At 49.7% G+C, this 20,017-nt stretch overlaps 3 protein-coding genes across 4 annotated transcripts; 1 reads left to right on the top strand and 2 right to left on the bottom strand.

Moving 5' to 3' along the window:
• Positions 1 to 475: 475 nt before the first annotated feature.
• LOC127462463 (claw keratin-like) lies at positions 476 to 1,258 on the top strand. The gene has a single exon (XM_051771094.1). The coding sequence runs from the start codon at positions 487 to 489 to the stop codon at positions 856 to 858; it is 372 nt and encodes a 123-aa protein (XP_051627054.1). The 5' UTR covers positions 476 to 486; the 3' UTR covers positions 859 to 1,258.
• Positions 1,259 to 2,172: 914 nt separating this feature from the next.
• Positions 2,173 to 5,931, bottom strand: LOC127462439 (feather keratin B-4-like). Of its 2 annotated transcripts, XM_051771061.1 has the most exons (2): positions 5,023 to 5,931; positions 2,173 to 2,964 (listed from the first exon to the last, which is right to left on the bottom strand). In XM_051771061.1, exon 2 carries the CDS (start codon positions 2,942 to 2,944, stop codon positions 2,540 to 2,542), a length of 405 nt encoding a protein of 134 aa, XP_051627021.1. In that variant the 5' UTR covers positions 2,945 to 2,964; positions 5,023 to 5,931; the 3' UTR covers positions 2,173 to 2,539. The 2 variants fall into 2 exon arrangements, with proteins under 2 accessions (XP_051627021.1, XP_051627020.1); XM_051771060.1 differs by lacking the exon at positions 5,023 to 5,931 and having other exon boundaries at positions 2,173 to 4,341.
• Positions 5,932 to 11,684: 5,753 nt separating this feature from the next.
• LOC127462461 (feather keratin Cos2-2-like) lies at positions 11,685 to 18,426 on the bottom strand. Its single transcript, XM_051771091.1, has 5 exons — positions 18,347 to 18,426; positions 18,027 to 18,118; positions 15,941 to 16,096; positions 12,497 to 12,761; positions 11,685 to 12,390 (listed from the first exon to the last, which is right to left on the bottom strand). The coding sequence occupies exons 3-5, from the start codon at positions 16,013 to 16,015 to the stop codon at positions 12,347 to 12,349; spliced, it is 384 nt and encodes a 127-aa protein (XP_051627051.1). The 5' UTR covers positions 16,016 to 16,096; positions 18,027 to 18,118; positions 18,347 to 18,426; the 3' UTR covers positions 11,685 to 12,346.
• Positions 18,427 to 20,017: the final 1,591 nt, after the last annotated feature.

Here is a 20,017-nt window from a genome sequence, read left to right as displayed (position 1 = left end):
GAGTTGGAAGGGAACCACAAGGATCATCCAGTCCAACCCTCAGCCCTGCACAGGCCCATCCCCAAGAGTCCCCCATGCACCTGAGAGATCCAAACCCTCCTGGAGCTCTGGCAGCCTTGGGGCTGTGCCCACTGCCCTGGGGAGCCTGGTCAGTGTCCAACCACCCTCTCTCTGGGAGAAGAACCTTCTCCTGAGATCCAACCTGAGCCTGCCCTGGCACAGCTCCAGCCATTCCCTGGGTGCTGTCCCTGGTCCCCTCAGAGCAGAGCTCAGTCCCTGCCCCTCCTCTGCCCCTGCCCAGGAAGGTGGAACTGCAGTGAGGTCTCCCCTCAGTCTCCTCTTCTCCAGCTGAACACACCAAGTGCCCTCAGTGCCCTCCCACGGCTTCAAATCAAGGCCCTTCCCCATATTTGCTGCCTCCTTTGGACACTCTCTAATGGCTTCACATTCTCTCCTGTTTTGCAGCTTTGCCTCCTGAACCGAAGCATGTCCTGTGGCAGCCTGTGTGTCCCCTCCTGTGGGGTGGCCACCCCGGCCCCTCTGGCTGACACGTGCAACGAGCCCTGCGTGCGGCAGTGCCCCGACTCCACGGTGGTGATCCAGCCCCCGGCCTCAGTGGTCACCTTCCCCGGGCCCATCCTCAGCTCCTTCCCCCAGCAGAGCGTGGTTGGCTCAGCAGGAGCCCCCGGCGTTGGAGGGGGCTACGGTGGCACTTTTGGAGGCCGTGGGGGCTACGGAGGCTACGGGGGTTATGGGGGTTATGGGGGTTATGGTTATGGGGGTTATGGGGGCTATGGCAGCTGTGGATATGGGGGCTGGGGCCGTGGCTGGGGCCGTGGCAGCTGTGGCTCCTGCTAAACCCCAAACATGCAGGGAGGGCAGTGCTGCCTCTGCCCTGGGGCTCCACAACCAGCCCCTCTTGGCTTCTCCCACCTGAGCCAGGATGAAGCTTCCAGCCCCTCTTTAGGCTGGAGCAGCAGGTCCCTGTTCTTTGCACAGGGTGACCCTGCAGACCCTCAGCTGGTGGTTTTGGGGTTTCCAGCACTGCCCCCAAAAGCTCCCCTCTCCCTGCCACACAACAAAGCTCTTCTGACCCTGGGATGAGACTCTGCCCTGCTCTGCCCAGCTCAGAGACCCCCAGCCTGCAAGAGGAAGGGGGAATCTTTGGGGTGGAGCCCTGGGTTGGGCCTTGCTGCTGCCTTAGGATTTTTGTGTTTCCCATCCCTTGTTCCTGTGCTGGTTTGTGTCTTGCTGACACTGTCTGTTGCATTTTCCATCCACATTAAAGAATCTGCATTGCATGAATAATTTTTTTGTTATTAATTTGTTCTTCATCCGGGCTGGAATTATGTCTCTAACTGAGCAATGATATGAAATGTTAGATCATAGAATTACAGGATGGTTTGGGTTGGAAGGGACCTTAAAGATCATCTTGTTCCAGTCTCCCTGCTGTGGGCAGGGACACCTTCCACTAGATGGGGCTCCTCTGGGCAATCTGTGCCAGGGCCTCATAGGGAACAATTTCTTCCCAATATCCCATCTAAACCTCTTCTCTGTCAGTTTGAACCATCCCCCTTGTCCTGCCACTCCAGACCCTTGTCCAAAGTCTCTCCCCACATTCCTTGTAGCCCCTTCAGATCCTGGAAGGCCACAACTGGCTCACCTTGGGGCCTTCTAATCTCCAGGCTGAACAATCCCAATTTTCCCAGCCTTTCCTGCCAGCAGAGCTGCTCCATCCCCCTGCTCAGCCCCTCTGGAGTGGCTCCAGCAGCTCCAGGTGCTCCCGGGGCTGTTCCCCAGCTCTGCTGGGGGGTCTCAGCTGAGGGGGCAGAGGGGCACAGTCCCCCCCTGCCCATACTGGGGGATCAGCCCAGGGCACGGGGGGCTCTGGGCTGGGTCATGTCCAGCCTCTCCCCCAGCAGCTCCTCCAAGTCCTTCTCCCAACAATGCCACCATGTTCCTGAGAGTGTTGTCCAAATGTTCCTTGAGTTCTGGCATATTTGGGGCCGTGACCAGTGCCCCGGGGAGCCTATTCCAGTGCCCAACCACCCTCTGGGGGAAGAGCCTGTCCCTAATATCCACCCAAACCTCCCCTTCTGTTGTGGGGCACAGAAAACCAGCAGACATCTTTTGGTACAGAACATTTATTTGGAAAGAGGCAGCTTTCCTACAAATGTGGAACCAAACTGTACAGAACACAAAGATCACCTTTGCAGGGAGGCTCTGCTCAGTCAGCAGCATCCAGGTGGTGCAGTCTGTGCAAAAGGGGCTCTCCCCTGCTGGCAGTGCTGCCCTGGGCAGCGCCGGGCACCCGGAGTCGCCTCCCTACGTTCAGTGCCCACAAAGCAACGGGAATAAGGCAAAGCACGACGGAAGCAACGACTACGCTGGAAACGTGGAGAGCAGCTCTAAGCTAAAGGCAGAACGAGACGGGGCCCGCGTGAGCCCGTCCCGGGGCCGGAGCCAGAGCACACCGGGGGTGCCTCCCAGCTCCCCCCCAAACTTCCCTCCGGCCTTTCCTCTGCCGCCCCTTCCACGGTCAGTGAGTCCAGCGCTTCCCGGAGCGGTAGGAATTGCAGGGATGAGTCCACTGGGAGGAGTAGGTGTAGGAGTACTTCGGGGCACAGCGGGGCTCGGGCCGGGCCAGCGCCTGGGCCGGGACCTTCTCGGCCGCCTCCAACCTGCCCGAGAGCTCCACGGGCAGCGCGGCCGCGCCGGGCGGCTCCGCCAGGGCCACCTCCGAGGGCTCCGAGGCTCCCACCACGGTCTGCTGGGGGTAGGTGGTGAGGATGGGCCCCGGGAAGGTGACCACGACGGGCGGGGGGTAGATGATGACCCGCGAGTCGCCGCAGGTCACCACGCAGGGCTCGTTGCTGCTGCTGGCCAAGGGCTGGGGACACTTGGCCTCGCAGGGGTTGGCACAGGCCAGCTGGGTGGACGTCATCTCCTGCAGGTGGGGAGTGCCTGGAACGTCACAGAACGTCCTGAGCTGGAAGGGACCCACCAGGATCATCCATCCAGCTCCTGGCCCTGCACGGACACCCCAACGATCCCACTCCAGGTGCTCCTGGAGCTCCGGCAGGTTTGGGGCCGTGGCCATCCCCGTTTCACCCTCTGGGCAAAAAACCTTCTCCTGAAACCCAACCTGAACATCCCCTTTCACTGTGTGCCCGGGATTTCACAGAATCACAGGACATTCTGAGTGGGAAGGGACCCACAAGGACCATCGGGTCCCAGGCTGAGAGTTTTAAAGCAGGTGACAGCTCTGAAAATGTCCTGGTTAAAAATGCGCTTTTCTGATTCAACTGAGAGCTTTTCACCTTGGAAAATGAGCTTTTCACCTTAAAAAAATGAGCTTTTCCACTCTATTAAATGCTCTTCAATGCAGCCTGGAGATCCCTGCTGCTCACAAGTTAACAGTTTTGCCAGAAAGTCACCACTCACTTTGGAATAAATCAGAAGATGAAGCTCAAACTGCAGTTTTTGGCAGCAGAGAAGCCAAGAACGAGGAGCTCTTTTAGAGATGGGTATGGGAGTCACAGGACTTAACTAAGGATGGGCTTAGGAGTAGAAAAAAATGCTTTTCCCCCCTCCTTTTGATTTATTTGCAGAATTAAAAAAAAACACTAAAACCCCGAAGCAACAAAAATCCCCCCCACTTGGTTATCGACATTTTAGACAGAGATCATTTGGATTAAGACAAAGTTGAGCTCCTTTTGTTGTATTTACCACCTTTTACTTCACCTCCACCTATTTCTCCATTTTAATTTGCTGCATTAAACTTTCCCTCTTTGCTTCTCCTCCTCTGGGAGCAAAACTCCTCCCCATTCTTTGGGTGTCACCCCCAAACCCCACATCTGCTCTGAAACCTCCCACTCCTTTGGAATGAGTCCTGAAGACGCGTCGGGACTTGTTCCCACAGCATCTCTTTTCCTCCCACACAACTTCCCGGGGCAGTTCCTGCCTCCCGCATTTCCCAGATGGGCCACAGGGGGGAAAAAATTCTGGATTTTCCATGTATTTCATGGGAATAAGCTGTTAATTAAGCACCTTGCTTCATTTTCTGTATTATTTTCCTTGCACATTCCTGTTCTTTTCAGGCATAAAACACTCTACTAAAGCACAGGATAAAAAAAATGAAAGGCTGGGAATGAGTGGGAGCATTAAATACTCATTTAATAAATAAAACATATAAATTAAAATATTAAATTGTCACCCCAACTAAGAAAATTGCAGCTTCAGCAAGGAGACACCTATTTAATAATGTTTATTTCTTCAGGTTAAAGCCTCACATAAAAGCTTGGTGGAGCAGCAGAATATTTTTTAAGCTTGTAAATTAAAGGCATAATTCTGAAAATTAAAAAAAAAAAAAGGCAAAAACCCCAAGGAGGGCATTTTCTCCCAAATCCCCTTAGGTTAAAAGAGAGCTTTGACCCACAAAGATGCTGAATTTAATGTCTGGATAAGCACATTCAAATGCTGGCAAAGTTTTAATAGTTAGAAATGAAAGTTCCCTTAATGGTCTCTAATCATCACTTGTTGGGACTCCAATTAAATTAGGGATGGGCAGATTAAAATAACAGCAATGGAGCCACACCAAGTTAACTTCCAACAAGGATTTTGCTTCCATAGTTATCCATGAATTCCCCACCCAACCACTGCTGAATTCCCTGATCGAGCCACACATGCAAACCCAATCCTAAAACCTCATCCCCTCATTGTGCCACACATGCAAACCCAATCCTAAAATCTGTTCTCAGAGCTCTCCTAAAAGTTTTTCAGAACCAAGAGACTGAAATTCAGAATTTCCCCGTGAATTTAAAATCCCAAACCAGCCCTGAAAACCCCCTTGCTTTTATTTCCCCCCCCTTTCCCCAGCCTAGAAATCACCTGCAGGGAGGTGCTCCCTAAAATCTCTGTGAGCCAGAATATTTCTGCGGGGTTTAGTCCCGGTTTTAATGACAAATTCATGCAAAAGCCCAAGTAAACTCGAGGTTTTTAGAGCTGTTAAGTCAAACTTACTCAGGGAACCGGAGAGAACAAGTCAAGAGGAGCAGTAAAGGAAAGCCTGGTGTGGAGAGAGTATTTATACCCTCTCCTGGATGCCTGGAGGGGCTGAGACACCCTTTGTGTAAAGCACTTTAATTACCCATGAAGCAAACCCTGCTGCATTTATTCCTCCTGCACTGGCAGGGATTGTTTTGCTCCCTGCTTGTGATTATCTAAAGCTGAGTTGGGAAATAACGAAATGCAGATGAGCCCTTTTCATCTTGAAGTTTCCTGCTTTCCCTCCTCTGGTTTCATTAAGAGTTATAAATACACCGAGAATTAATGAGAGTTTTGGTGCCTTATCTTGGCCAAGACACCCCTGCAAAGGGAGGCTGGGATGTGTCAGCAGGGCAGGAGCCAAGGCTGAGCTTCCCTGTTGGAAGTACCAGTTGCCATTGCGTGTTTGTGTCCATGCCCTGATTAAACTCCAGAAAATCAGGGATTGTTTCCCATCTGATATGATATTGGTGAGGTTTCCAGGTGTGCTCTGAAATCAGAGGCAGGATCTGGTGCACATTCCAAGGGCAAAGCCACCCCAGCCTTATCTGTTCAGTGATGCCACCAGTGCTGAAGCTGGAAATGAGGAGCTGATGGAACCCTTTCCATGATTCCTCCTGAGTGAGGTCAGGGCAGCCAAAATCCCCGGGCTGGCACTGCCATTCCCAGCAAACCACTGCCCTGTGTGACAAACTGGCAGATCTCGGAGGACTCCTTTGAAACCTCATTTCTTGATGTCTCCAGAATATTCCCGATAAGCTCCACAGCCCTGGGGGTTTAGGAGGTGCCTCACGGAATCAGGATGTGATGGATGTCATTCCAGAAGCACCACTGGGGTGGGTTTGGCTCATTTCAACGTGCTTGGCACTTCCATCCCGAGGGAAGAGCGAGTGGAGAGCTCATCCCTGGGAAAACGGGTGCAGAGCACCTGCACTTTGAGAGGGTCCTTCCAGGGGCCTCTTCCTCTCTTCCCAGTGGCCTTTCCCACAGGAGGGAGCGTTTGTGGGCCTGGGAATCTCCCCCAGGAGCAGGCTTGGGTCCCTCAGTGCTGGTGGGATGATGTCCAGCCTGTTGGTACCACGTGCCAGCAGCTTTCCATGATTTAATCCCAGCAAAGTAGGATTAGCCTTGTCTGTGGCAGAGGAGCTCAAAATTCTGCTGAAAATAGTCAAGAATATTTAAAATATATTTTCTTCTCCTCACAAAATTTTCCATATCTCTTGGTTCCAAAGATATCCATGTATATCCATACATATCCATAGATATCCATAAATATCCTTATTTATGCATCTATTTCCATAGCTATCCAAGATAAACATCCATATATCTTGGTTCTAATTCTCTGGCAATTTCTTGCTGCAAGAACTTCTCCCCTCCAAGGATGATCCTCCCCAAATTCCAGTTTCAAACCATGGCTATTAAAGTACATGGAGCAAGTACAAAATTCCCCCCCAACAGGGTTCTGGTGGGGTTTTCTATGGGATTTGGGAGACCCCTGACACAACTGGGAACCAGATCCTGGCTGTTGGGTAAAAATGCAGTCCCTGAAGTACAAACTGATTAAATCTGCTCAAAATTCTGCCATGATGTATCAATATTGGACAGGCTCTTCTCTTTTCCACCCAGCTTTTCTGTTGGGCTCTGGTTCATCGGGAACTGTGGCTGCAGGACAAGGGGAGTGGCTTCAAACTGAAAGAGAGGAGCTTTGGGTGGGATATTGGGAAGAAATATCCCATATTGGTAAGGTAATTCCATGGCTGCCCCATCCCTGGAAGCGTCCAGGGCCAGTTTGGAGCAACCTGGGATGGTGGAAGGTGTCCCTGCCTGTGGCAGGGAGTGGGATGAGATGATTTTTAAGGTCCCTTCCAACCCAAACCATTCCATGACTAACAAAGGGAATAAAGAGCAAACACAGACTGCAAACACCACAATACAGAATGTTAATACTGGCAGGGCCTATTAATTTGAAATTGTTTTAGAAAATTACAGCCTTGTGCAAGGCAGGGCAGAATTAAGGGTGACTCCTGCCCGGCTGAGATGGTTCCTGTGGTCAGACCAGTCCTGTGGGACTTCAGAGCAGGAGTTTTGTTTGTGGAGCTGAGTCAGGAGCATCTGCTAATGAGAAAGAATCAAAGGGAAGCGCTCTGGGGTGGCTGCTTTGCTGAGGTGGGTTTGCAGCAGTCACTGCCCTCACTTCAAAGAGGCTCTGCCTGCTGACATCACCCCGCCAAACATTATATCAGCAACAATTCTGCCCAGGAGGCAGAAGGAGCTGAAACCCGGCTCCAGATGGCTGGGCAGGGTTCATTGTGGCTCCCAGGCCGGCCACACAGGTTTCTGCACTATCAGGAACTCTGATTCTGCACAGGCCGTGAGTGAAAGTCCAACGATCCCAAAGGTGAGGCAGTGAAGCCTAATTAGGACAACGCCAGAGATGACCTTGGTTTATCTCCCTGAAGGTGACACTGTTGCCCAAGACTGGGTGTCACCCCTGGGTGTTGTGATAGTACAACTATTTGCATAGGCAAGGAATTAATGTGTTTGTGAAACGTTTTCAGGCCTCAGAACATCCCCAGGGTGTTTGACTCCGCAGGGTGTTTCCAGAAAATCCTCCTAAATGCTCAGTTCTGGCAGAAAGAGGCTGATTTTATGAATCTGCAGCTCCTGGGTCAAAATGATGGGGATGGCACAGGGTGAGGGGTGGTCTTCCCCAAGAATATTTGGCAGATCAAGAGAGAAGAGGGTTTTTGGAAGGTCTTTTGGGGGGTAAAAGGAGAAATTTTCTTCTCTGATGTTCTTGTGGAGACCTTCTCGCTTTGCAGCCTTGGCAGGACCCCCAGGGGTGTGGTGGGACTGGGGTTCACTGGGTGTGCTTTGTCTTTTCTAGGGCTTAACAGACCAGAAAAATCCCCTAAATTTAATAGGAGAGCCCAGGACTTGTAGTTTTTGTTCACTTCTAGCTGGGATTGAACTAGATTTTGAACACTGAGAAATGACCAAGAACTGTTGGCAGGATAAACTCAGAGGAAACAAATGTTGAAGGAGCACAGAAGGAAAGGGAATGAAGGGAGTGGAGCAGAAGAAACCTCACCTGGTGCTGACCAGAGCTGAACTAAAATCTGCTGTACAGCAAGAAAATCGAAATGCTGGGTTGGCCAGAGCAGGAAAGCAAATTAAATTATTTCAGTGACGTCAAATCCCTTTGGATTCCTGATCCCTGCGTGTTTTAATTAACCCTGTTTCTTGTTCATTGGTGGAAACTGCAGCCCTGCAGCTCCTGAGAGTCAATCCTGCAACGTTCAGTCTCCCTCTGCTTGCCCCACCTGGCATTGCACAACCTGCCTCCCTGTCCCTCTCCAGGGGAAGTTTGGCTTTCTCTCCCCCACCCCAAGGCTTCGTTTCACAGCACAGAGGTACCAAAACCTTTTCCCTCTCTCATGGGAAGCCCTGGGCTGAAGGGTTATGACCCTTGACTGGGTTATAACTTTGTGCATCAGCTTTATCTCCCTGTGGTGGCTGTGACATCACCCAGGGGACAGTCCCCGCTCGGGATCATCCCTGGGATGCTCAGCCTGACCTGTCCAAGGTGGGAAGGAGCTGTTGGCACCATCAGGCCAGGAATGGAGGTGCAGAAGGGCTGAGCTGGCATTGCTGAGCCCTCCTGCTCTGCAGAAGATGTTGTGGAGCCTCCACGACATCCCTTGTAGGTCCTGGCTTGGCCTTCAGCAGGATGTGTTTGAGAAAGGAATTTTTTCCCCCCAGGGCAATCCCACACAATCACCTCCAACTTTCAGGGCGATTTATGGCCTGGAAACCCGAAGTTATTTAATCAGGAACAAACCACAGGAATGTAAACAAACAAACAGGAGAATGGAGGAGGTATTTTTAGCAACCTGTGGGTGGAGCAGGTAAATCTGCTGTGAGTCATCCTGAGTCCTTGGGGTGGCTACAGGGTGAGAAATGCTGTCCAGCACAGGCCTCTGCTGCCACAGGTTTGCCCTGGAGGGGCCGAATTTAATGGAAATTTAAATGCTCCAGGGCTAGAACTAATAATGGCTGGATTAACAATGCATCATTAATGAGGTTTTTATGCCTAATTTAAAGAGGTGTTATTACCTGAACATATGGAATCTGATGAAATATGAGTTGATTCATCCCACGTTTAGCGCAGGAAGAGCAAGGACAGGTTAGAGATGAGGATTTGGGTCATCCCATGTCTTTGATCCAATGTTTCGTGCAGGAAAAGCAAAGGTTGGAGCGACCTGGGCTAGTGGGAGGTGTCCCTGCCCGTGGCAGGGGGTGGAACCAGAAGACCTTTAAAATCCCTTCCAAGCCAAGCCATTCCAGGACTCCATGGTGGTGGCAGCTGCTGCATTTGACTTGCTGACCTGCAATTACACAGAGCCCTCCAGGAGACACGTTCTGGGGCTGTTAAAGGCCACTGATATTCAAAACACACGAATATTTCCTGTTCATGCACGATGCAAACTCAGCCTGGTGCACCCTGGATTGCCCAGGGGAGGAGATGCTTGGCTTGGGATTTTCCCACACACTTAAAAAAGCACTGGGGGACGTGAGAGGTGATTCATTTAAAATTTAAAAAAGCTTCTGAGGCAAGAAAAAAAAAAAGGCACAGAAATGATCTCACGTGCAAAGCGACGCCTGAGATCTTCATCCTGAAGAGCGGGAGTTGCTCAACCCCTGCGTGTCCAAATCCAGAGGCACAGGCTGGGTTTTGCAAGGCCTGGCTTGGGTACACACATAATGAGTGTTTGTGAAGCCTTCCCAGAGCTCTCTGGCTGTTGGTCCTGGAGGGATCGGGCAGGAGCCACCTGGAGCTGGGGCTGATTTATGGAAAAAGCAGCTGCAGAGTGAATTTGGGGATTCTGAGACCTCAAGTGGATAAATGTGGAGAAAAAGTCCTGGGGGCTGAGGAAGGATGTTGGAAACACTGGGAATTACAGTGGGGAAACATGAACACATTAATTCTCAGCCTAAGAACTCATTAGTTTTAGCCATTGCTGCGTGTTGGCCAATACAGAGAAATATTTCCTTTGCATTGTTCAGCTGCACGTACCCACCTGGCAAATCCCACCTGGCAGATTCCACCTGGCAGATTCCACATTGAAATTCCACCTGGCATATTCCACAGTGCAGATTCCACATGGCAGATTCCACACTGCAGTTTCCCCTTGCACAAGCTGTCCCATCGTGGTGACCCAGGGAGGGTGACAGTGTCCCCAGGGAGGGTGACAGTGTCCCCAGGGAGGGTGTCAGTGTCCAGGTCCTGCCTGGACACGTCTGGTCGGTGATTTTTGTCCCATTTTTGGGGAATAGCCTCATGACTTGGCTGGGGAATTAATCCCAGTTCTTTAATTAATTAAGGCAATCTGCATCTCTGGGCTGGGCAGGGATGAGGCACCTCAAGTGCTGTGTCCTTCACTGCCAGGGAGACACGGAGGGGCTGGAGCGTGTCCAGGGAAGGGAAGGGAGCTGGGGAAGGGGCTGGAGCAGCAGGAGAAGGGTCTGGAGAACTCCTGAGGGAGCTGGGAGGGATCATCCCAGAGAAAAGGAGGCTCAGGGGGGACCTTCTCACTCTCTGCCACTCCCTGACAGGAGGGGGGATCCCGAGGATCTTCTCCCAGGGAACAAGGGACAGGAGGAGGGGGAACGGCCTCAGGCTGTGCCAGGGGAGGGTCAGGTTGGCCATGAGGAGGAATTTCCCCCTGGAAAGGGTGGTCAGGCCTTGGCAGGGGCTGCCCAGGGAGGTTTGGAGTGCCCAGCCCTGGAGGTGCCCAGGGAAGGACTGGCTGTGGCACTGAGTGCTCTGGGCTGGAACCAAGGTGGGGATGGATCAAAGGTTGGACTTGATGATCCTGGAGGTCTTTCCCAACCTCAGGGATTCTGGGATTTTGCTTGGACTTTTGCTCCTGACAGCCTGGGAAGGAGCCTGGAGGAGGTTTCCTGGTGACCCCCTTGGGAGGGGCTGGCACTGCCCCAGGCAGGGCTCAGCTCTCCAAACCAGCAGCATCCTCAGTCCATGGCAAAAGGCAGGTCAGGTGAGCTCTGAAAAAATGCAAAACTCCTGCCAATGTCCCGTGGGGATTTGGTTAATGCTGCTCTGGGGGTTGAGCCTCAGGAAAAGGTCACAAAGACACTCAGGGGGACTCACAAGGGCCAAAAATAAAGTGCAGAGAAAAAGGTTCACCAGGAACTGGAGGGACAGGACAGGGGGAGATGGGATCACACTGACAGAGGGGAAATACAGGTTGGATATTGGGAAGGGAATGTTCCCTGTGAGGGGGGGAGGCAGTGGTTTTCCAGGGAATTTGTGGCTGCCCCATCCCTGGAAGTGTCCAAGGCCACGTTGGAGCAACCTGGGACAGAGGAAGGTGTCCCTGCCCATGGATTGGAACAGGATGAGCTTTGGAGTCTCTTCCAACCAACTCATTCTGGGATTCTGAAAAAGGAAAACCCAAAAGTGCTGCTGCAAGACAGAATTTAATGGGAATGAGAAGCTGAATATACACGAGCAAAACTGTCTGGATATAATCAAAGACTTTCAGGACTTCAGGAGGGTCCACAATGAATCCCCAGTTCCAGGATTTTGCATAGATTGCTCTTCTTTGGTCAGAAGGATTTGGCAAAAAAATCTGCAATTACAAGTGCTTGATATTTTTGGTTTTGCCCTGGCTTGTATCCAATGAGATATAGGCAGAAAAAGAAGCTGGGAAAGCATTACATTGTGGGTCTAAGCAGAAATAAAGCAAAAGAAAGGCTTACAAATACCTAATTTTAAGAAATGCCAAGTAGAGCTGGTGTTTTTTTTGTTTTTGTTTGTTTGTTTGTTTGTTTTTTAATGCTGGTTCAGTAAAATTTACAAAGGAATATGAATTTAGATAAAATTTCATTTTGGAACCCAAGATTTTCAGACCTATTCTTTTGAATAGTATTTTATACTTTTTATTTGGAGATAAATTGATAATAGAACATCAATGTTGGCATAAAAATGAATTTATTGACACACACTTTTACCAAACCAAGAAAATAAAATAAAGATTTTTTTTAGAAAATCTGGTTTCTCCGAAAATTCGGGGGTTTATTTCATCCTAATTTTGAACCAGGTCAGTGGTGAAATTTCAGTTTCTTGGAGTTTGGAAATTCTAGTCCTCGGGCAGGTCTAGTGCCAGGAAGCCATGGATTTATTGACTCCACTGGGAACCTCGGGAGCTCAGCACTTCTCTAATCCATTATCCATAAACTTAGTCGGGCTCTTTAGTGCTCAGTCCTGCTTTTCAGTCTATCCACAGATATCCGTGGTGGGTTTGGGTTGGCCTGCAAGTTCTACAACAAAACAGTTGGGATGAGTGAGGAGGAAAAGGATTAAAGTTCCCTGCACCACAAAACGACCCTGCTGAGTTCATCAGAGCGGCCCCAGAACCAAACCTACCCCTAAACCCAAGGGCTCCCCCGGCTCCAAGGAAGCTCCTGACGTCCAGGAGGGTGGATCCCACGATGGTGTGCTGGGGGAAGGTGGTGAGCCTGGGCCCGGGGTAGATCAGGGAGTAGGGGGGCTGGTGGGGCTCCACGATGTCCACCACGGTGTCGGGGTATTGGATCACACAGGTCTCATTGCAGGTCACAGCAAAGGGCTCGGGGCACTGCAACCCCGGCAGGCAGCACCCCTGGAAGGGAGACATGGGGCAGGGCCACACCTGCAATGGGGGGAGAAGGGACACGGTTAGTCCTGCAGGAACTGGGGATTAAATAGCAAGATTTAAAAGGTAAAAGGGCTGCACGATGGGTAGGGGGGCATTTGGGAAATGGGGGAATTGCAAAGGGTCAATGGGGGAGTTGTAAAGGGCAATTATGGGAATAATAAAGGGTAGAAGCGGGAGTTAAAAAGGGCAAATGGAATTACAAAGGTCAAAATGTGGGAATTACAAAGGGCAAATGGGAGAATTACAGAGTGGAAATAATTCAGGTGAGAATTTTGTCCAGTTTAGTTTTCAAGCTGGTAACTCTTCTCCTTCCCAAGAAACCCTTTTGAACTCCATTGCTTCAATATCTGATGATATTTTCCAGACCACCACAGTTTTCACGCTAAAAATCCCTTGTCCTGTTCCTTCTCTTCTCCAGGGTTTTCAGTGTGTGGCACTGCTCTGTCTCACTCCTATTAATTGAAAGCCACAACTCCCAACCCAATTCCATATTTTAAACTTGGATTTTAATCCTCACTGCACTGGCAAGAGCAGAACCCCCGGGGGAGAAGCTCCTTCCCTCCTCTCACCTGGTTCCAGGTGGAACAGAATGATCCAGGATGGAGACCCACCCATCTTTTATTGGTCTCATTACAGATCATCTGAATATTTGAAATCACACAGCTCTTTAAAACCCAACCTGATATCCAGGCCAGATTTTTCTGGGCATTGTTTAATTACAGATTGTCAGGCCCTCCTTGCCCTGGATTGTGCCCACACTAATTGGGTGAGGAAAACAGTGGGGGAGAGGGATAATTTCCTTTACTTTACCTTGGTGAAACTGGTGTGGAAGGAATTAAGGGCTGGCAAAGGGTGGGCTTGGACTGATTTCCTGAAGAAGTCCCTACATTTACCCCAGGACTCTGGGGGAGAGAGAACATTTGTGTCTCCCTCTAAATATCCCATTTTAACCTTCTAAAATCCTCAGGGCTTCCCCTTCAGCTTTCCCCCAGTGATTCGAGTTGCCTTTGACTCAGAGGCAGGGAAAAGGCACCACAGAATATTGTCCCAGCTAAACAGCTGGACCTGGAATGGCCAATTCTGGCTTGGGGAAAAGAATTGCTGCCACAGATTGCTCCCAGAGCTGGGATCTTGGAGTGGCCCAAGGCAGACAAACAATTTGCCAAAGCTCACCCCGGTGCTCATGAAAAGAGGTGAAGGAGGAGCACTTGGGTGCTCCTTCTGGGTTTGGAATTCAACCCTAAAAATGAGACCAGCTGAAATAAACTGGTTCAAACGTTTATAAAAATAAACCCACTCAAACAGGACCAGCAGTAAAGTGGCTTTTTTTAGTAAGAAAAATCTGTGCAGGATTTTGAAAATATTCAGGACAAGTTCTCCAGCTGTGGGAAGACACCGGAGCCTCCTTGAAGGCAGCTGAGGATGAGATTTAAATTAAAAATTAATGCTTAAAATTATAATTTCTTTAATGAATCTGTGTCTTTAGAATATGAAAGGAGCACTTGCCACTGTAAAATTACTGAGACTCTTCAGAATTCTGAGGGAGTTTTCTGTCGTGTCCCTGCTTTAAATGAACACCAACAGCTCAAGCTCTGAAGAATAGAACTTAAATTGACTTAAAACTGAAGGATAACAGAAAGGATATTTCTGGAAAAAAACACCCCCTTGCCATTTCAGAAGCTTAACCTCTGATTTGATATTTAGCCAGCAATAATAATTGATTTAAAAGGCAATAATTGATTCAAAATTGACTTACCCGGATCACCAAGGAGAAGAGTTAAAGACAAGTGATTAGGAGGGTTCTACGTAGCAAATGCTTTTATACTCTTAGTCAAATGGCCTGGAGGATGTGACACCCTTTTTGCATGAAGTCTTAATTAGTTGCAAAACAAACTTTGCTGCATGCATAACTTCTGCAAGTAATGAAACTGTTTTGCTCCCTGTTTGTGTTTGTTCCCTCTCGGACCTTCCCAGAGCTGAATCTGTGGCCCAACCTCCAGGCAGGAGCCCCTGAGCCCTTTCCTGGGCCAGAAAAGGGCCTGATCTGCTTCTGAAAGCACAGTTCAGTCATGGCAGGGCTCCATCAGGGCTGCTGGGCTTTGCATTATGTTTTTCCCTCTCAAATTCGGGCTGGGAAAGGGATTCAGGGGAGTAACAGCAGCATCTTTGCCTGTCAGGAAACAGCTTTTTTTTTTTTTCTTCATTTCCCAATTTTCCAGTGTGGAGGAGATTTTTTTATTCTGAAACGCCTTTAAATGTAAATGTTTATATCTATAGAAACTTATATAGTTTATATCTATAAAAACCTATATCGTTTATATCCACAGAAACCTATATAGTTTATATCTATAGGAACCTGTGGGTATCTGTGGATATCCAAAGATAAGGAGAACAACTCAATAAACACTCAGCCATTTTCCCAGTGCCATTAAACATCCCTGGGCAGAATCAATCCCAAAGGAGGAAGCTCTGCCTTGTCTCACCTCCCCCCCAGTCTTTAGAAACTTGTGTAGGATTTGAGGAGCATCTGGGTTTGTTTCTGGCTCGGAAGGTCTGACCCTGTTGCAATGAAAGGCACATCAACACCACCCACGTTCTCCTGTCCCTGACTCCAAGTCGAGTCACAGAGTCACAGCTTGTTGGTTTTTTTGTTTATTGGGTTTTTTTCCCCCCCTCTCCCTCTAGTTTTTGACCAGGTTGTAAAGGACAATATTATAGGAAAGGTTGTGCTCTGAAACTGGTGTTTCCATCCAGACTCTGTTTTTCTGTGACTGAGGGGGGAAAAATAACACTCAACAAATAGCTCTGTCCTGATGAGAACTTAATTTAACACAGGTTAGAGTTGTGAGTTCAATATTAAACCAGTAAATTATTGGAGAAAATGGGCGTGGGCACTTTGACAACATTTTTATGAGGGACCCAGACACGTGGATTTAAAAGGGTTTTTGTAAAGAGGGAAATCAATATGGCAGAAAAATTCTAACAAAGGGGAGGAAAATCAGGAGTCCCATGGAAACAGATTTCCGAAGGAGCCACCAGTCAGAGCAGCCAGGAGGGTTTTGGGATAACAGTCCTGCCTCGCCAGCTCATAAATCAGAAACAGTTTGATTTAATACATGAAAAGGTGTTGCTAATTTAAATCTCGTTGTCCTGCAGGGATGGGGCTCACTCACCTGGCTGGGGACACACTTCACAGGGCCAGTGCAGGTCCCCGTGCTCAGCCCCGCTGCACAAAGCTCCATCTGCATAAATCCCAGGAAACCTTTTGTTCCCGAGTTCCCACAAAGGCTTTTGCCTTAGGACCCCTCCGGAGCTGCAGGTGATTTATGCTGTGAGGGAAAACGGCGAGTAAATAATAATTAGGAGCAAAGGAATCCTCGCTCCCGGTTTGCAGGGCGAGGGAGGGAGGGAAGGAGGGAAGGGAGGCAGCTCCTCTCCTGGCACCTCTCCCCGGGAATATAAACCTCGGGACAGGGGGATGAGGATTCCTGGCAGCCTTGGGTGGCAATGAGGTCCCAGGGTGGATTTGAGACGAAGTTTAGTGTGGGGTTAAAGCTTTTTGGCCCTGGGGTGACTAAGAGAAGTGGCCCAGCTGGGAGGATTGCCCTGCTCAGGGTGGGAGGTGTTTTATTTATTCATTCCTTGCTGTTTATCCAGAGTGCTGGAGGTGCCTCCTGGCAGGGGCAGAGATGCCCCAGCTGCTCTGGGGAGCTGAGGATCTGAGGCTGAGACACCTTATTGCATCAAACTGACATTTGGCTTTAATTTGTTAAAGTGGGAGAGGGCAGGTTTAGATTAAATATTGGGGATCAATTCTTTACTCTGGGGGTGGGGAGGGTTGCCCAGAGAAGCTGTGGCTGCCCCATCCCTGGAATTGTTCAAGTCAGGTGGGAATATCCTGAGATTTACCCCTAATTAACCTGCCTAAGCCCTGCTCTGCCACTGAGGAGCTGTGGAACACTGAAGCTGTGCAGGAGGGTTATTTCAGCTGTAAATTTGTATATAAACAGACAGGGGCACTAATAAATAGTTACATATTTTTATTTTCGTGTAGTGAGGTTTGGTCCTTGCAGTTCAACCACTCAACACTCCTTTTAAAGAAAACAATTGATTGTGTTGATATGAAATACACACAGCCTGCTGCTCACAAGCCAAGTGAAGGTAAACCTTAAACATGAAGGTAAAATAAAAATTCCATTTTTTAACTGACTGCAAACCACCCCAGGCCCTGTTCTTAGGGAGGAGAGCATCGTGTGCAGTAGATCCCTTAATTAATTACTGCAGTTGCCCCAGTGGCTCAGTTTTATGGTAAAGCAAAGCCACCTTTTTGGGCACTCCATAAAAATGTTCTCCTTTGCCCTTCCCTCCCAGCTGGACTTTTCGTTGCCTTTGGCACATTTTAATTCCAGTTATTATCTGGGTTTAATAGCGAAGCACAGAAGCTGAATGGATTGTCAGAGGTCACTCAGGGAGCAAAGGGAGCAGCCTGGAGTGAAGCAGCCTCTCCTCACTGCCATTTATCACATCATGGGTAATTGGGATCTCAGCAGCCCTTTGAAGTCTTAACTGGGGTTCCATTGCCTGCACCAGCACAGGCAGGTGCCCACAGCCAGGAGCAGCTGATTAGGCCTGAGAAACAAAGGAGAAGGATTTCCTCCCTGCTGCAGATGCCACAGGGATTAAGGGAGGGGCTGGCAGGGCTGGGAGTGCTTTTGGCCGTGTCCTGAAATGGCTTTTCCAGTTTGGCCCAGGAAAGCTCTGCCAGTCAGGGAGTAAACACAGCCCCGAGTCTGAATTCCTTAAATCTGAAGAGCCCCCAGTTCATTCCCATCTGCCAGAGCTGTTCCAGGAAATCATGGAATGGTTTGGGTGGGAAGGGTTTCCAAAGACCCTCCAGTGCCACCCCCTGCCAGGGGCAGGGACACCTTCCCCTATCCCAGGTTGCTCCAAGCCTTGGACACTTCCAGGGATGGGGCAGCCACACCTTCTCTGGGCCAGGGCCTCACAGGGCATAAATTTTTCCCAACAGCCTGCTCACAGTGAACAGTGAACACTGACTTCTTTAAATTTTCCCCTTTTCCACAAGGCAAAAAAAAGTGCCAGGTTTTCCAAAGCTGCTTAAAGTGTTTAAAGCACAATCCCTAATTAAATCCCATGGCTTTGTTTATGTATTTCGAAACTTAAACTGCCACTTAAGAAATCTGCAATTACTGCAAATTACTAACTATGGAGTAATGATCTTCAGTAAAAAAATAATACCTTTTTAATGAAAATCCTGCATCAAAAATCATCCCTTAGGTAATGGTTGGTTCCCAAGGAACAATTGTCTCCATGTGGATTTAGCTGCTTTTCTGAAACACATAAAGGGGAGGGGGGAAATAAAGAAAACAAGTAAATAATAAGAATAGAAATAGGAGGCCCAAACTGTGGGAATTTTCTTAAATTAATTGAAATATTAAAGAAGCCTTTTGTGTGTGAGCTCCTAATTAGCTTCCCAGATTGTTTGGTTTTTTTTAAGTTCTGCATTCTCTCTGTGATGGTCAGACTGGTCCCATCTGCATATTTGCATATTTTCTGACCTCGGTGCATAACTAGAGAAGGTCCATCAGTAACCTTGACACGTCTCTCGGGGTGACCTTGCAGGCCTGTTTTAGAGCTCTGCAATCTTGCTGGATGCCCGAAATATGATAATGAGCATTTTCCATGGATAACTCATTAATGGCAGTTTGCAAAGTGCTTTGAAAAGCCTTCGATGTGAAACCTCCTCGGGCTGTTCCCGGTGCCTGGAGCTGCCCCGGGCTCTGTGCAGGACCAGCTCGGGAGGTGAGGGCCACTGACTGAGCGAGTTCAGAAAGAAACTAAACAGAAACGAGACACGAAATGCTTTTCAGAGAAAGGGGGTGGAACACGGAGGCTTTTCCCCGCTGGAATCTCCCAGCCTTCCATCCCGCGGTGCCCCAGCAGGGCTGACGTGGCACAGAGGAAAGGCTGGGGAACTGGGGTCGTTCTGCCCGGGCAGAAATAGGTGGTTTTGTTCCTCAGAAAAGGACATTTCTGGCCGTGCTCACCCTTCCCCACGTGTCCCTCCTCACTCGAGCTCTGCTTAGCTGGGCACCAAGCCCAGTTAAAGGGTCTGTCCCTGAGGATCGGGGAAGAGCTGCAGCCACCAAGGACGACACAAACCCGTCCCCAGGTAGCCCATCCCTGGGCTGCTGTGCCCAAACCTGCAGCTCAGCCAGGGGACGAGCAGGGAAAGTGCGTGAGCTCTGCCCTTCCTTCCCCGCAGACAGAATCCCCGCCTGCAGTTGTTTACCTGCTCCCTGTTTGCTTCTCTGACAGAGCAGTAAAAATCCTCCTCTGCAAATGCCTCCAAATGCTGAGCTGTGCCGGAGGGAGCCCCGAGGCGGAGTCTCTTATCAGGAGCTCGGCGTCCTCCCCATCAGCTGCCAGTGCCAGGTGCTCATTAATGGTCCTGCATTCCCGGCGCTGTGTGATTATCCCGCTGTGCTCCAGGCACCCGGGAATTGAGAAATAAAACCCCTTTAAGATAAACAGAGCAAAGCCTCAGCTGTCACTCCACTGATCAGCTCATAACCAGGTCAGGGTTCTTGGCTCATCATGCCTTTTCTTTTTATTTTATTTTTTAAATTTCCTACACAGTTTTCATATTAAATCCCACTAATTGAATGGATAAAATAATTTACTATCTCAGGGAACCTTCATCCAAGTGGATGCAAATGGACTCCCCCCATGGCTTTGGGTGTCTTTGCCTCTCAGAGGAGGGATTACAGGAAACCACGGAATCATGGAATGCTTTGCTGGGAAGGGACCTTAAAAATCACTTTGTTCCACCCCCTGCCATGGGCAGGGACACCTTCCACTGTCCCAGGTTGCTCCAACCCGGCCTTGGACACTCCCAGGGATCCAGGGGCAGCCACAGCTTCTGTGGGCATCCTGTGCCAGGGCCTCCCCACCCTCACAGGGAAGGATTTATTCCCAGTATCCCATCTAACCCTGCCCTCTCTGTCACTCTGAACCATCCCCCTTGTCCTGCCACTCCAGGTCCTTGTCCTCCCCACATTCCTTGTAGCCCCTTCAGGTCCTGCAAGGCCACAGTCAGGTCACCCCCAAGCTGAACAATCCCAATTTTCCCAGCCTTTGCTGCCAGCAGAGCTGCTCCATCCCTCTGCTCAGCCCCTCTGGAGTGGCTCCAGCAGCTCCAGGTGCTGCCTGGGCTGTTCCCCAGGGCT

Source organism: Manacus candei, unplaced genomic scaffold, assembly GCF_025592945.1.
Source record: "Manacus candei isolate 608988 ecotype Guabito, Panama unplaced genomic scaffold, ASM2559294v1 h1tg000128l, whole genome shotgun sequence".
Lineage (NCBI taxonomy): Eukaryota > Metazoa > Chordata > Aves > Passeriformes > Pipridae > Manacus > Manacus candei.
The sequence above is the reverse complement of the archived record's forward strand: the minus strand, read 5'-3'. Positions and strand labels throughout refer to the sequence as shown.